The sequence below is a fragment of the Rhopalosiphum maidis genome, chromosome 2 (assembly GCF_003676215.2).
Source record: "Rhopalosiphum maidis isolate BTI-1 chromosome 2, ASM367621v3, whole genome shotgun sequence".
Classification (NCBI taxonomy): domain Eukaryota; kingdom Metazoa; phylum Arthropoda; class Insecta; order Hemiptera; family Aphididae; genus Rhopalosiphum; species Rhopalosiphum maidis.
Genome location: NC_040878.1, coordinates 1945144 through 1960742, shown reverse-complemented (window position 1 = coordinate 1960742; position 15599 = coordinate 1945144). Strand labels below are relative to the sequence as shown.

At 28.4% G+C, this 15599-nt stretch overlaps 2 protein-coding genes across 3 annotated transcripts; one reads left to right on the top strand and one right to left on the bottom strand.

Annotated features, from left to right (window-relative positions):
- Positions 1-566: 566 nt before the first annotated feature.
- LOC113554829 (E3 ubiquitin-protein ligase UBR2) lies at positions 567-11714 on the bottom strand. The gene is made up of 3 exons (XM_026958883.1): positions 11335-11714; positions 2135-7283; positions 567-946 (listed from the first exon to the last, which is right to left on the bottom strand). Exons 2-3 carry the CDS (start codon positions 7265-7267, stop codon positions 644-646), a joined length of 5436 nt encoding a protein of 1811 aa, XP_026814684.1. The 5' UTR covers positions 7268-7283; positions 11335-11714; the 3' UTR covers positions 567-643.
- Positions 11715-11885: 171 nt separating this feature from the next.
- On the top strand, positions 11886-14420 carry LOC113554830 (calmodulin). 2 transcript variants are annotated; one of them, XM_026958885.1, is made up of 5 exons: positions 11886-12143; positions 12308-12414; positions 12523-12654; positions 13651-13833; positions 13916-14420. In XM_026958885.1, the coding sequence occupies exons 2-5, from the start codon at positions 12381-12383 to the stop codon at positions 14014-14016; spliced, it is 450 nt and encodes a 149-aa protein (XP_026814686.1). In that variant the 5' UTR covers positions 11886-12143; positions 12308-12380; the 3' UTR covers positions 14017-14420. The 2 variants fall into 2 exon arrangements, with proteins under 2 accessions (XP_026814686.1, XP_026814685.1); XM_026958884.1 differs by lacking the exon at positions 11886-12143 and having other exon boundaries at positions 12246-12414.
- Positions 14421-15599: the final 1179 nt, after the last annotated feature.

Below are 15599 nucleotides of genomic sequence, written 5' to 3'. Positions count from 1 at the left end.
AATAAAATTAAAAATACAAATTAGGAACGCCAGAATACAATTTGGTAAGTATTGAATTTATAGAGTGTAGTATACAACACAAAGTCGTAAGTTAATTTGTTTTATATTTATTATTTAAAAATATATTTTGTACAGAAAATGTAAATCAAGATAGTTAGTTAAAATAATTAATCTATTAAATTTTAAGTTAAACTATAATATAAAACATTAAAAATTATTGGTTTCTATTATTTTAAAATCAAACAAACAACCTAAATACAAATCATCTAATTAATGGTTACAATTGTGGTAACCATTAAAATTTATAGAGCAACACTACAGCAACTTAAAAATAATTGGATTACAATAAAATATATTATGGTTTTTATAATTTAATCATTTAACTTGAAATGTAAATAGCATTCACAATTCTCATATTTTTAAATATCAATATAATGTATAATATTTGCAATATAATTATTATGACTAATAGTATATGTATATAATGTTACGTATCTTATATTATATACATACACAGTCCTATCACTTGCAGTGTTAGAAGAAAACAAATTTATTAAAACAACAAATATTTATGATAGAGTATATTAACATAGTCACAATCAGACAGGCAAGGGTAGAAAAATATACATGATATAATACTAATTTACATGTGTTGCCAAGTGATAGGTATTAGATTTTGTGTTGAGTCTAAATACCTAGATATTTCTTCATGTAACCCATGACTCAGCCAAAGTATTTGTAATTTTCGATACTGTTCTTTACAAAGGTACAATGGATTTCCACGTTTTAGGCCTTGGTCAGTTTCACCGTACTCATCCAAATATGGTGGCAAAATAAAGCTTCCTTTATTTAAAGTGGCTAATAATAAAACTTCACACTCGCGTACACGTAAGAAAATTCCAACTCCACAACCACATGTATAAGCATGGCCAGAACATGCTCCAACCTAAAAAAAACCAATAATTTTATTAATTTTATACAACTATAGTTTTAAAAAATGTAGACATAATTAAGAAACAAGTTATTTATTTGCATTAAGTTATTTACATTGTTTGTGCATTGCAAAATATCTCAATTACATAATTTTATTGACATAATGTATTATAATAAATATAGGTAGGTATTACTGTTGAACACTAAACAATTTATTATAAGTACACTTATAAGTTGTAAGTTTATAACATATTAATTATGATTATGAATTATGATAGATAAAATAAAATATAAACAATTGTTTATAACCTATATTTTTTTTTTACTTATATTTGATGGGTGCACATTTATAACACAAAATATTAGAGCTAAATTTTTAAATTATCAATAGTTATGAAAATTAAAAGTTAAGATTTATATTAGAAAAAATATTGTTACAGTATAAAAAATAAATAAATATAAAAAGGCACATAATTTAAATTATACTTGAATTCTGTTCTATTATTTTAAGCTCAATCTTATATTATACTAAATAATTAAAATATATATTTGATAAGACTTAAATAGTATAATAATAAACAATACTAATTGAATAAAGCATAATAGGAAACAATAGATATTTTATAAAAACCATACAACATAATATTATAATATTTAATTTATTAAGTAAAAAAAAATATCATTAAACAAAATATGTAGTCTATAACAGTGCTTTCCAATTAGCATGAAGCCACCGGCCCCTAGTTAAAACTTAAATTGGTTAGGGTCCCAGGGGTGTATTTGCGATTTTTGCGCCCTAGGTATAAAAATATATTGGCACCCTTTTTTCCTCTTAAAAAAAGCATGGTGACCCTTTAAGAAACTTACTATTTAAAGACTCTTCGACCCCCCCCTAAATAGCCTCTAAGGGGACTCTTTTTTGTAAATACTTACTTTTTAATTTTGTTTAACTATGAAAATTTAAAAAAAAATGTTATAATTTATTGTTATCTTAATAATTTTATTAAAATAAAATAAAAATGAAAAACTATTACAGTATTACACAATCACGGACCCCCTAACATCAATTGGTAACATTTATAATAAACTGATATGAAAGGTGACAATTTTTATTTTATCTACACTTAGAATTTAACTTAAACAGACCCTATTAATAAATGTTAGATGAATAAAATAAAATAAAACAAAAAAAATCACTTACAGCAACACGTTTGACTTCAGTTTGACAACAGTAACTTTGAGAACATAACATTGCTCCACACACCAAACACATAGTAGGATTCCTCGAATCTTCGTGATCGCTATTTGGACAGGTAAACATTGATACAGTATTGATCAATTCACTATAATCATCTGGTAGCTGTACTAATTCATTGATATGTAACCAATCTCTAAATCGCATTCTATCGCCTTGTTTTATCCTTATTAATTTTTCATTTTCAGACCATTTATTTATCAATGTCTCAACATATGGTTTGTCTAATATTTCTTTACACGTAGTAGGTAATCCCAAATAACGACACATATCAAAGTATGTACCACCATTTACATCTGTTAAGACACTAGATGCTGGAACACCAGTAAGGAAATGATAAAACAAACAACAGCATCGCAAAAATGGTATGGAACAAGCCATTACTTCATTCCAAACATGTTCTGTGTTCAAAATATTAATACCACGAAGTTGTTTAACTATTTTTATTAAACAATAAGTGTCTTTATTTTCTTCTGGGCCCATTGTCTCAAAATCTTTTTGTATATGAATAGTTAATATAATTTGTACTAAATTTGAAATGAACATTAAAAGTAGTGTATGGTAATCTAGCATAGTTCCTCTAGGTGCTGGACCAGGCACTTCAGTATAGTACAAACTAGGAAGAGTCATAGTCAATGAAACTAACATTCCAAAAGCATCCCAATCAAGTATTCCGATTGAATTATTTCCACCATTATCAATTGCCAGGGATAAAAGGCGAAGTGCATGTAAATTGATTTCATGTTCTTTTTTCCAAGTTGAACTGAGAATTCCTGAAACCCGAACTAATGCTTCTAGACAATCTTTTTGTCGAGAAGATAATTCACCAAGTAATGGTTTCTGTTTATAGCGAAGAATCACTTCATTTGAATGTATAGTGTATGCACATGCCTTCCATGTCATTAATGGGATTTGATTATTATCTGGATGTGGGTTATTGATACCAGTACCTTTAGAATAAGTAGTATGAGCAAATTTCAGTATAGTATCAACTAAGCTAGTAGAAAGATCACTGTTTTTATATACTGATACTTTAGGTACAGCTTTTGGGGATGATTTGTCAAACATCAGTATTTGCATAATAAAATCATTAGTTCCTATAGAGAATTTGTTTGACGGTGGCAAAACTTCTTCCTCGTCGTCTTCTTCATCTTGGGGTACTTCAGTATTATCTCGTATAACAATTACTTGAGCCAAATTATTAGCAGCCTGCAATTGTAATGGAACATCTCTTCTAGTAGGACGACGTTGTTCAGGTTCCGGACTTGTTGATTTTTGAACAACGGATGGTTGTGATTGAGATACTTCAGAAGTTATTGGCTTAGCAACCTTACTTTGTTTAAGCGCCATATTTAATCCTTCTAACCAATTTTCAAATGTTAAATTTTCAAACGTTTTCATGTTTTCTGGCTCAGTAAAACTCGAAATTGGTGGTAGCAATGGTATGACAGTATTACAAAGTCCTTCACAAAGTGGACACAGATATTCATTTTTATGCACATCAAAACTCAATGAATGTCTTAACCGGTAAGGTCTTCTATTCTCTTTGGCAAGAATCATATCAAAATGTCTTTGCCAACAGGCAACATGCATAACATGTCCACAGGTGGAAATATGAGGAGAAGGACCAAAGCTTGCTGGTATAAAGTATGGATCAGTAAAGTTATCAATAACATTTTCTGGACTATTTCTTACTTGACAAAGAATGGCTGATTTTTGTACAAATGAAGCTAAAACCATTGCTTGGCTATCATGGGTCACCAGTTGTTCTTCCTGACACAAAATGCACGTATATCTGTTGTCAAAAGTACTGGGTTTAGTTTGATGTGGACCTAAAGCAACAGAAAGTTCACTAATATTTTCTAGGATATCCATATTAGATGATTCTGAACAAGTAGGTGTACTATCAAATAATGGAGCGTTATCTTTCATAAAATTGTTCTGCATTTGAGCCATCTGAGCCATAACAGCAGCTCTTCTATCAGCTGCTAATTTAGCTCTTTTTTGTTTTTCTATTTCTGCATCTACACTTTTCACACCTTCCATGTCTTCAACTTCTTTTTCTACTACTTCAGATTTTTCAGATTTTCTTCTTGGAGCAGACACTTGCTTAAACTTATTTAGTGTCCATATAGCCAAGTCTTTATAAGCATCAACCCTAGGGCTACGTCTAAGCTCGTCTAATGCAACTTCTATACCATAAGATTCAGAACGTTCTGTAAATGTAAATGATGGACTTTGTTGTTTTTCTTCTTCATGAAGAGCATAACCAATAAGATGAAGGACTTTATGAAGCTGAGATTCAGAAAAACTTCTACTTCTTAAATTTACAGTTCTATCTAATATCAATCTCATAATGTAAAACATTATATCACATTGCAATAAATCGGCAATCTTTGCAAAGGCATCACTGAATAATGGTAAACTGGGTGGAGGACAACACTCCAATTCCCCAGCTGCTTTTCTCCGTTTTCTTTGTTCTTCTTCAGATTTAGACATTTCTTCTCGTGAATAATGATAGAAAAATACATTATAGTCATCGTAAAAAATTGGCTTTAATTCATAAACACCTTTACCTCTAGTTTTTTTAAAGTCCGCAACGTCATGTATAACTTTTTCTAAACATTCCTCATCTTCAATAAGGTTTAAGAGTGTCTTATTTAATTCTGAATGAGGCATAGGTTCCACGCATAACTGTTGTATCACTTCTTTTTTTATACAATCATCAAAGGTTACTTTTCCAACACCAGGTGTGTATCTTTCCCCGACTATAGTGATTATAAGAGTTAGAAATTCTTCTACTAAACTAATTGTTTGACGTATAGATTCATCTTCTGATCCATTTAATAAGTTAAGTTCATAATTGGGTTGTGCCCACTTTAATAAATTAAACTTGTTTAACACATGAATTAAAAATTCATTACTATCAATTAAAGATGCGCCCATTTGAAGTATAACAATATCCTTATCTAACATTTCCACACGACATTTAGAATTATGATACAAATAAATTTGATTTAATAGAGAATATCCGTTGCGTCTCCACATTCCTGCATGCACTTGTGATATTAAAACAAGAGCACGAAGAACTGGTTCAATAATCTGCTCAGGAGACTGTTTTGCAGTTTGTAACTCTGAATGTTCAAAACTTAGACCATATCGGTCTAAGTATAAATGTAGTCCAGCAAGAAATCTTGAAAGTGGAAGATGAATAGATACTGGTTCAATTGAAACATCATAATCAATACAAGTAACTTTATGATCAATCAATTCTCTAACTACAGTTGGTCTTTGAGGATCTAAAATTGGATTTTCCCAAATTTTTTTTAAAGTCATCCTGTACACTTTTTTTAAAACAACAATATCTGATCCGCACCATGACAGGATTTTGGTTATTAATGGCCTCAATTTTATATGCAAGTTGAATGCTGTTTCCCATTCTGGTTCATACTCCATATGTTGACCTACTTGCCTAGTAACAGTATCCATATTTTGCATATAATTAAGTATTTTAAGGACCAACGAAACAGCATGACAAAATGATACTCTTAATTCAGGATTCCAATTATCAGGTACACAACCTAAGAGATAACGAATATCACCAAGAACATGTTGTGCTCTTTTGAATGGCAAAGTTGATGTATTTCGTTCAAACTCCAACTTGCCTTGTTTATTTATTTTATGTGAACACTCTGATAAAAATGTATTTAAAAGTTGATATAAAACGTCATGATGAGCCATTAAATAATTAGCTAATGTAGGTACAGTAAATATTTGTACACCTAATGAAGCAACAGAATATGAATAATCATGATCATCATTAATGAAATCCTTCATAATTGCACCATAATTTTTTGTAAACACCTTAGCAAATTCTTTTTTATTCTCATATTCTATGAACATACCAGCAATGAAAAGTTTATGCCAGTGTAGTCTTGCTGACTTCCATAAAGCAGTGTCTTTTCGTAATATGCTTTCTATAATGCAACCTTCTGACGGTGTAGATGCAAGTACAACATTTGAAAATACTGCTCTTAAACGTTCTGAATATCCTAGTAAATTCTGCATCCATGTCAACAATCTAAGTGCATATATTTGATGGGCAATAACATGAGAATGAACTACAACTGTTTTCAAAGGTTTCCCCCCATGACGTGATGTAAATTTTTCAATTTCTTCTTTTAGGTCTTTGCATTGCACAAACCCAGCACATTTAACAACTGCTCTACCTTCTCGGTCAATAGATGTTACATAATCAATGGATTCTCGTTGCGGGCATTTAATGAATCTAGTAAGAGTTGTTATAACTTGATCAAATGTATGTGTTTCGTCATTATAAAGAACTGTGCAAAAACGGTCTTCCTGATTTTTATAAATGCTATATAAATCATCTAACATCTCATCAGAATCCAACTCAGCAGGTAACATAGGAGGATGTTCTAAAGTAAGTAATACACGAGCATAACCAAGAACAATTTCAAAAACTAAATGAGCCCGTTTTTCCATATCACTTGTTAAAAAATTTAAGTTAACATGTTTTTTCTCTAAGCCAAGTTTATGAGTTTGACAGTAAGGATCTTGTTTCCAAGCTTCTACATCACCACAGTCACAACAACCACCTCCATAAGATGTTCCCATTTTATATTTATGATTTTTATGTGGAGATCGTTTAAAACAATCTACACATAATACACATGTACTATCCATTCCACATTCTCGACAATTATATGTTGGCTCACCCATTTTGAATACTCGACCACATACTGAAGGTGGGAAGTTCTGTTGTGTTAGACCATGTAATACTTCAATACTATTTCCATTACAAATAAATTCTTCAAGTGTATTGAGTAAAGTTTGTTCGGCCTTCCGTTCATTAAATGACCAATCTAGAGAATTTCCTTGGACTTCTGGTTTCAAAATAATTGGCACCCAAGTTTTCCAATAGCTACGAAAGTCAGATTCAGTCAAGGTATTATTCTCAAATTTTTTTGACCATTCATTAACAATGTCAACATTTTTATCTGGTGTTTTAGAATCATTACTTTCATCCACATCCATTGGGGTGTCTAAATCACTCATTTTGTCATGGAATTACCTAAAACAAAATTTAAAAATTAAGTATTAATATATTTTGTTGAAAATGTAAATAGAAAGTAAATACTGATATAATAGAATAATTCAATTTACTAATACACGATCAATAAGCATAAGCAAATGTATTTAATTTCCATGCTAATTGCTAATATTAAGGAAATACTATATTGCTCATAGTATGTATGTATGTATGTACGTAAGTATTGCAAGTATATATTACCACCCTGTTAGACAATATACTGCTTCATACATTAATAAAATATTAATAAATTACTGTACAATTACTATACAATTTAAAGGTCTATCAAAAAACCACTATTAATATTTAATTGATTAATACTTCTACCTTTCAAAATAACAATTAAATACTAAAATATTAGATACTAGATAGCTATTTTGTACAAAATTTACAAAATTAAATTAAAAAATTGCATAACATGTATAAGAATAATACAAGTTTAATATCATGTAGCTACTTGAGTCATATGTCTAAATGAGTTGTTTGTAATCTATGTCTAAAGTGATATCTGAGAGTCGGTAAAGAGACTAAAGTTGTCAGTATGCAACAATGAGGTGTAAATAGTTGTTGTATAGTAGAAAATTGGTAAGAACTAAATCACTTTCCGTTATAAAATATGAAATAAAATTGGAACCCATGATTCACTCGGGCAAATAGAAGGCTTATATTAACTTAAGCCATGGTAATATTATGTTCTTGATAGCATAAATAACCAGTTATACTATGTCAATAGAAAATACCAATTTTGTTCATCCCCAAGCAACATTCTACCGTTTTCTTACTGGTCTTGATAGCAAGGTGTCAAGTGGAGATGCCCAAAAAACCAATTTTTGTCTTGTCATGGTACGTTTTCTGCTGAATAAAGTATATATTAATCTAGAAACAGAGGCAACTGAAATTTGGTATCAATGAAAATGTGTCAGTCAAATATGCTATGAAAACAAGTGGTGCCACCAACCTATTGAACTGGATGTAGCAAACAAAACAGTGATGACATCACCCATTATCTCCAAAAACCTTTTAAATTAATTTTTTGAACACGTGAAAATCACTTTTTTGATGATAAAAACATAAATTTTCACAAATGACAGCATTATTACACAATAGATATTGTAGATAATATATGACAGAAGTTCCAAAAATAAGTGGCTATGATATTGATGACAAATATCTCTACCAAATTTTTGTCGTACAGATTAGTGTTTCAGTAGTTTCACTTTGATTGTAATACATTTAATATTGTCAATCTTTCATGCAAATTATGTATAAAAAAAGCTTTACTTATTAAGCCAAATATGATTTATTTAATTTTAAAACTAAAAATTAATGATCTGGACAAAACCTTAGAGATATGACTAAAGAATATTTTAATTTATATTAATTTTTAAAACTCTTCAAACAGATTGATTTTCTATATAATATAATTTAAAATTATAAATTAGGCTAAGCATTAGTCTAATGCAGAGATTTCCAATCAGGGTGCCGCAAAATTATTTGAAATATATTTTTAATCTATAGGCCATAGAGTATAGGGTGCCTCCAGATTTTTAGATAATGACTAAGGGTGCTGTAAGTCAAAAAAGGTTGGGAACCTCTAGTCTAATGTGTGATCTAATCTACCAGTTGTTGGTGATCTACATTTCAATGTTTACGGTATGACGTATGATCTACTAAGACAATTTACAGTATAATTTCCTATAGCTATTTACCAATAATAAAAAACTGGTTTTGTTTATCTCTGAATGTTAAAAATGTGAAATAGTGGACAGTTGTCGGAAGTTTGTAATATTCAGTATGAATTTTTTATTTCTACATATGTACATTAAACTTAATATTTTATTGTAAATAAATTACACAAATAATAATAATAATACAAATTGTATTTATTGGATCCTGTAAATTACTAAAATTAAGTTAGACCATTTTATAAAGAAATAATTACAAAAATCCAAAAATTCTCTGTTAGTTTGTCTAGGTTTGGAAAAAGCTGATAATGATAGACAGATAGATTGAGGAAAGCAACTAAGCTATACTTAACAAAATTTTTCTAATAAATGTCTTTACAACTAAATCAAAACTGAACAAAATAGGTCATCAAAATCAAAATCATGTAAAGTAAATACAATGAGTTAAAATTTTATTAAAAATTTAAAATAATTAAAAAATATTAATGGTAAATATTACCATTAATATAGAGCAGAAATTGTTCATTAAATAATTTACTCAGGGTAATGTAAAATAAAAATAATTTTAAGCTGTAGTTGTGCCAATGGTGATATTATACATATAACATACGACCATATAGTGTGGGTTGTGGTGTTTTTTGTATGAACTAATATCTAATTGGCTAATATTATGACTCACTCTGTATACATATAATAAAAGAAATTATATATATATTTAGATATATTTAGTTAGTATCTTATAAACAAGAATAAAAATCATAATTATTAATAAAACAAAATTATTACAAAATAATGAATTATAAATTATTCTCTATATTTCTTAATACCGAATATAAAATTAATAAAGAATTTTAATAAATTGTACTACATATAATATATTAAATAACATTATACCAATCTAATGATTTTAAAAAATAAAATTTTGTAATTTTATTTTTTAAAAGTACCTAAACCTATGTATAAAAAAAATAATAGCTATAGATAAATATTCAATAAATGATCACCAGACAATATATTATAACCTATATTTATACACCTTTATAGGAATTAATTTAGCCATTTACTGCATTATATCAATGTCTTTAACCTTGAATAACAAGGAAGTTATCAAAATCCATACTTTATTCAGGTTAAACGTAAACTAATATAGTGCATAAAGACTGAGCCACTGATTATTGTCAAAACCCCAAAGGATTGTCTAGGTCCACTATCATAGATTATAATTACTGGTGACCATTTATAAAGAGCAGCCATGTCACATGGACCATATTAACACTTGTGTTGAGACCTTTTTAAAGGTAGAGATTTTAAAAGTGTATACACGCACATAACTAGTTTTCATCAACCAAACAATTTATTTTTAACCTGAATAGAGTTTAATATCAAAGGTATTATTTATTTTAAGTTGTTATTTTTTCATCAAATAAGCAAATTTTCTAGAAGTATAATTATATACCTACAATAAAGAAATTAATAAAATTAGATTATTGATCAAAATGTAATGACTAAAAACATCTAGGTAGGAAGAAATAAAAAAAAAAAAATAATGAAGTTTATACAAATAATTAAATTAAATGTATTTATAGTTGTATAAACAAAAGAAAAGTATATCATTAATTAATAATATATTTTAAGTACCTACATGAAATATTATTTTAAAAATAATACTATAAAAGTTCAGGATCAATACATAAATTAAAGTTAATAAGTTACCTAATATATCATGTTTATCATAAATCATAATCAGTTTTATTATACATAAGTAGGAATAAATTGAATATTGGTAAATAAATACCTACATTCTTGATGTCAAACATTAACAAAAATTGCAGACAATGAACATGCAGACTCATTGCTTTAAATTTGATGTTATAAACGTGAAAATTAAAAAAAAATAGTAATGAACATGTGTGTTCAGAAACATCTTTGTTTAATTAATTCAAAGCATAAAAACAAAAACAATACTGACCTACACTTTCAAGGCAACCAAATCTCAGGAGTTGTTATACTGGCATAGCAAATGCAGCAATTTGTGTCATTGTTTTACTTATAAATGGGGGAAATTAAAAATCCATTGAACTTGATGTTTAGACTAATTAATCATTATAACTAATTTATGAGAGAGAGGAGGCATACAATTAAAACAAACTTAAGGGCTACTTCAAGTACAAAACAATAGTTGGTAGACTAGGGGCAGAGCATACAACCGGCTAGAGTATACACCCGGGTCATCGATGGGCAGTGGTTGTTGAAGTGGCGATGAGGACGTGATAGAATATACAAAAAAGATGCGTGTGAAAAACATTAAATACTTCAGGACGGTTGCAAAACAAATGCAAAATACTCACAATGCGCGCGGACAGCGTTAGCAGATGAGCTCCTCTGGTTCGCACAAAACGATCGCGACGACGACGGCAGCTGTAGATAGGATTCGTTCTCGGTCGAGCAACGCGCAAAAGCGCCAAAAGCGGACGTCGGCCGTCGGGGGTCGCTTTGGTCGACGTCTGCTGGTCGAAACGGACTTTTGCGTTGTCCCTTAGTCGATTTTACTTTTACGTTGAAGTTTTTTTTTTTCACCAATTGATAAAAATAGCAGTAAACCTATCCTCGCGAACAGCTGTCGCGCCGTCTCTTCACTGTTGTGTGTAATGGGTAGTGCAGTCGCAATAGCCAGTGGGTACATAAAACGACAATTTAAGTACGTATAATAACAGTGACAGTAAAACAGTGTATAAGGTATAATCACAAAGTAAATGAAATTGAATTTACTCCGTTGTGTTTTTATCAGCGACGGAATAAAACGGACAATGGCGAGGCAATTTATTAACAGTAGACAAAGGGTCGGGTACCCCTCGTTATTCAACACCGTTTACGCCTCACCTACAGACATCTGGGAGCCTGCGCTGGTTTACTAAGGATACCTTAAGCTCTACACCAATTTATTCTTATCTACATATTATCTACACGCTCCGTAAAGATTAAAAAACAAATAACAATAATATCGAAATTAGTGACGACGACAATAATTATTATTCAATTTATGTCATAACTCATTAACATTAATCTCACAATAATTCATAGTACAAACTATAAATACTATCAATTTACGATTGGATAATTATTTTAAATTTCTGTTTATTGTTTTATATTTTTACAGGTATATTATACAATCGAATACCTATATACTTTATGCTGTAAACGTTGATATTATAACAATTATATTAATATTTGGTAGATAAGACCGTGAAAAATTAAATTTCTTATTTCTCATACTTAAAATATCATTAAAAATAATATTCATTATTTATATTACCTATTTAGTTAGACAGAAAAATAATTATATTACAAGATTTACCATAAAAACAATTGTGTTATATTTTGATTACGTACGATAATGGCTCATCATTTCAAGGAAGAAGACATTGACGGTAAGACATTAGTTTATTGTAAATACTTACTGTAAAAGAAAAGTGATTACTTGTGAGTATTTGACCTAATGTGTGTTCTGTATTTTATATTCTGATATTTTTTTTCAGAATTTAGAGAATGTTTTTATCTATTTGCTAGAGAAGGGACAATTAATAAATTAGATGAACTCAGTGTAATTATGCGATCTCTAGGAATGAGTCCAACAATAACTGAATTAAAGAAATACTTTTCAGAAAACAGTAAGTACAATTAGGTAATTAAATTTAAAAAAAATTAATATAATTTTTAATTTACACCTAAAACTATTTCATTTATCTATTGAGAACTTTGTATAACATACAATTTTTACATAATTCATAAATGTCATAAATACATAACACATTCATGTATGTACTTAATGTTTATTTTATTTTAAATATATAATGATTGTGATTTTTTAGCTAATTATAATTATTTATTATTGCACTTTCAATTTTTGATTAATTAACTGACAAATCAATAATTAGAAAGTATTTATTGTATTATTTTTAATATGATTTATTAGAGCTCAAAAACAAATCAAGAAATACTATAAGGCTAAAATAAAATCAATTTCAACTGCAATCATGGCCTTTAAAAGTGACCCATATTTTTATTTTTTTACGCAAAATTTGAAAAATTTTATGTTGGTGATCGTTTTGAATATTAGACAATAAAAAACTTTATTTTTGAAGCTGAATTATTTATTCTAAGCATATCAAAATTTATGTTAAATTCTACATTAAACTATTTCATCTAATAAATTTCAAAGATTGCTTTAAATAATGATATAATCAGTTTAATTATAAAAACATGATTAATGATTCGCTAAAAATTATTAAAATGCTATAAAAATACCAAAACTATTAAAAATCCAAATTAAAAGTATAAGTTTTCAATATTGTCTGATGTACGAAACAAATTTTGTATTTGACAAACATTGCCTAGGACATTCCACAAAATAATACATTTTGCATTCAAATCCAGGGTCTACTGATAATATAATTATATGTATTTACAGATATGTATATATCATGTTATCCAATAATTCATAGGTACATAATTTTTTATAATAAATCACAAATATTATTGAGTATAATTATCATAGTTAGGTTGTAATTAATTCATTAAAAACTTATCATAACTAGTTTAAAAATACCTTAAGATAAAAATATAAATTAATTTTACTAAATCATAAGTATAATTATTTTTTTCAGATGGAAAATTACATTTTCCAGATTTTCTGAAGGTAATGCACAATCATTGTCGTGTAGAAAAATTACCTAATGAAATTTTAGCAGCTTTTAAAGCTAACGATCGTCAACATAGCGGAACTATTCATAGCAAACATCTTAAACATCTATTGCAAGGTTGGGGAGAGCATTTAAATAGCAAAGAAGGTATATTATTTATTATATTAAATGAGTTTTATAATATAAATATTTAAAGCCCATTTTTCTCAATCAAGTTATTATTTTTCAGTTGAACAAATTTTTCGAGAAGCCAATGTCCATCCAAATGGCAAAGTTAACTATGATGAATTTGTAAAAATTGCTTGTGCACCAATTCCTGATTATTACTAATTGTCACATTTGTAAATATTTATAAAAATTATTTAATCTTAATAGCATTGATTGATGTATCCCTCGTATGTTGTGAAATGCGATTTCTAATGTTTTTTTATTCACATATTTCTAATTATACCTGGATTGACACTGGCAAGTATTAAAAATGTGAACTTTCAACAATGCTTTAAGTGAAACTATTTATGTTTGAATATTATTTTTAATTGTTACTAATTTAGAATTTTTATACTATAATATTATACTAATTTATAAATCAAAGATGAATATGCACATGTATGTTTTTTTTTGTTTGTTTAAAAATAAGTAAAACCATATAATTTCAAGCTTACATGGCATTATTTACTATTTATATTTATTGAGAAATGAAAGACAAATAAATATCAAACATACTATTAATTTAATGTTTCTAGTTCTTATCTTCTATTTCCTGGCCAAAATTAGTATTGTAATCAAGAGTCAAAGAGTAGGGGACACAAATATACTGGTCAATTTAAATTCCAAAGAAATGTGTATTAAAATTTTGATTAAAAATAAAATCATGTAAATTATTACCATGGCACTTACTTAATAAATAATATAAAATTATATAGTATAATTTATAATCATTTGTAATCCACTCATAACAGCTAAAACAAAGTTGTTATGTAGTGGTGCTTTTATGATGTTACTACAACATGCCATTATAAAAGTTAGACTACTTAGACTTACAAGTAACTTAAACTTAATGAAAATTAAGGTCTACACTCTTTACAAAAGTTGAGGTGAATCTCTACTATCATGGTGGTGCCACTAATTAATGTCTGTGGTTGCATTTTATTGCTGCTGCCACAACGTATGTACATAATATAAGTAATAATTTGGGAGCAAATGTAGTTTAGTTCCCCCTTGCTATTTTGAATTTTTTTCAACTATGATAAAGATACTTAAAAGGACGCTATACCTGTATGTGTTGTCTCTGTCTTATACACGCATAACATAGCTGAAATCTGTTTTGCGCGGGACAACTTTACTCCCTCGATATTTTAATCAAAACAATCAAAATTATAAATTCCATTGAAAAACTTTACCTGTGACGTAGCATTTTAATTTTTTTGATAACATGAATGCAGTTAAAGTTATCGGTTTGAGAACTTTAGGTTTTTTTCATTTAATTATTAAAAATTATTGGTTACCACAATCAAAAAAATTAAAACGCTACGTCACAGATAAAGTTCTTTCAAATGAGATTTATAATTTTGGTAATTTTGATATAAATATCGAGGGAATAAAGTTTTCCCACGCAAAATTTTTTTTAACTATGTTACGCGTGTATAAGACAGAGACAACACATGCGGGTATAGCGTCCTCTTAAACGTGGTAGTTAATGAGTAACATCTCCATCGCAGATAAGTAATAAATATGATGAGTAAAGATCCTCTGGAGTCTGGACCTCTTATTGCAGGGTTGGTGAACCTATAGCACGTGTGCCAAATTCACGTGGTTGATCAAATTTCAGTGACACATGAAAAAATTGAAATTATGCTATTTATAAAGTTTTGATTATAAATGTTATAAGAAATACAAAGAAACAAATAACTCTC

Coding starts and splice junctions, on each gene's coding strand:
- LOC113554829 (XM_026958883.1), bottom strand. CDS start 7,267: ATGAGTGATTTAGACACCCCAATGGATGTGGATGAAAGTAATGATTCT. Junction 947..2,134: donor CTGAAGTCAAACGTGTTGCT/GTAAGTGATTTT, acceptor GGTTTTTTTTAG/GTTGGAGCATGTTCTGGCCA.
- LOC113554830 (XM_026958885.1), top strand. CDS start 12,381: ATGGCTCATCATTTCAAGGAAGAAGACATTGACG. Junction 12,415..12,522: donor CAAGGAAGAAGACATTGACG/GTAAGACATTAG, acceptor ATTTTTTTTCAG/AATTTAGAGAATGTTTTTAT. Junction 13,834..13,915: donor GCATTTAAATAGCAAAGAAG/GTATATTATTTA, acceptor ATTATTTTTCAG/TTGAACAAATTTTTCGAGAA.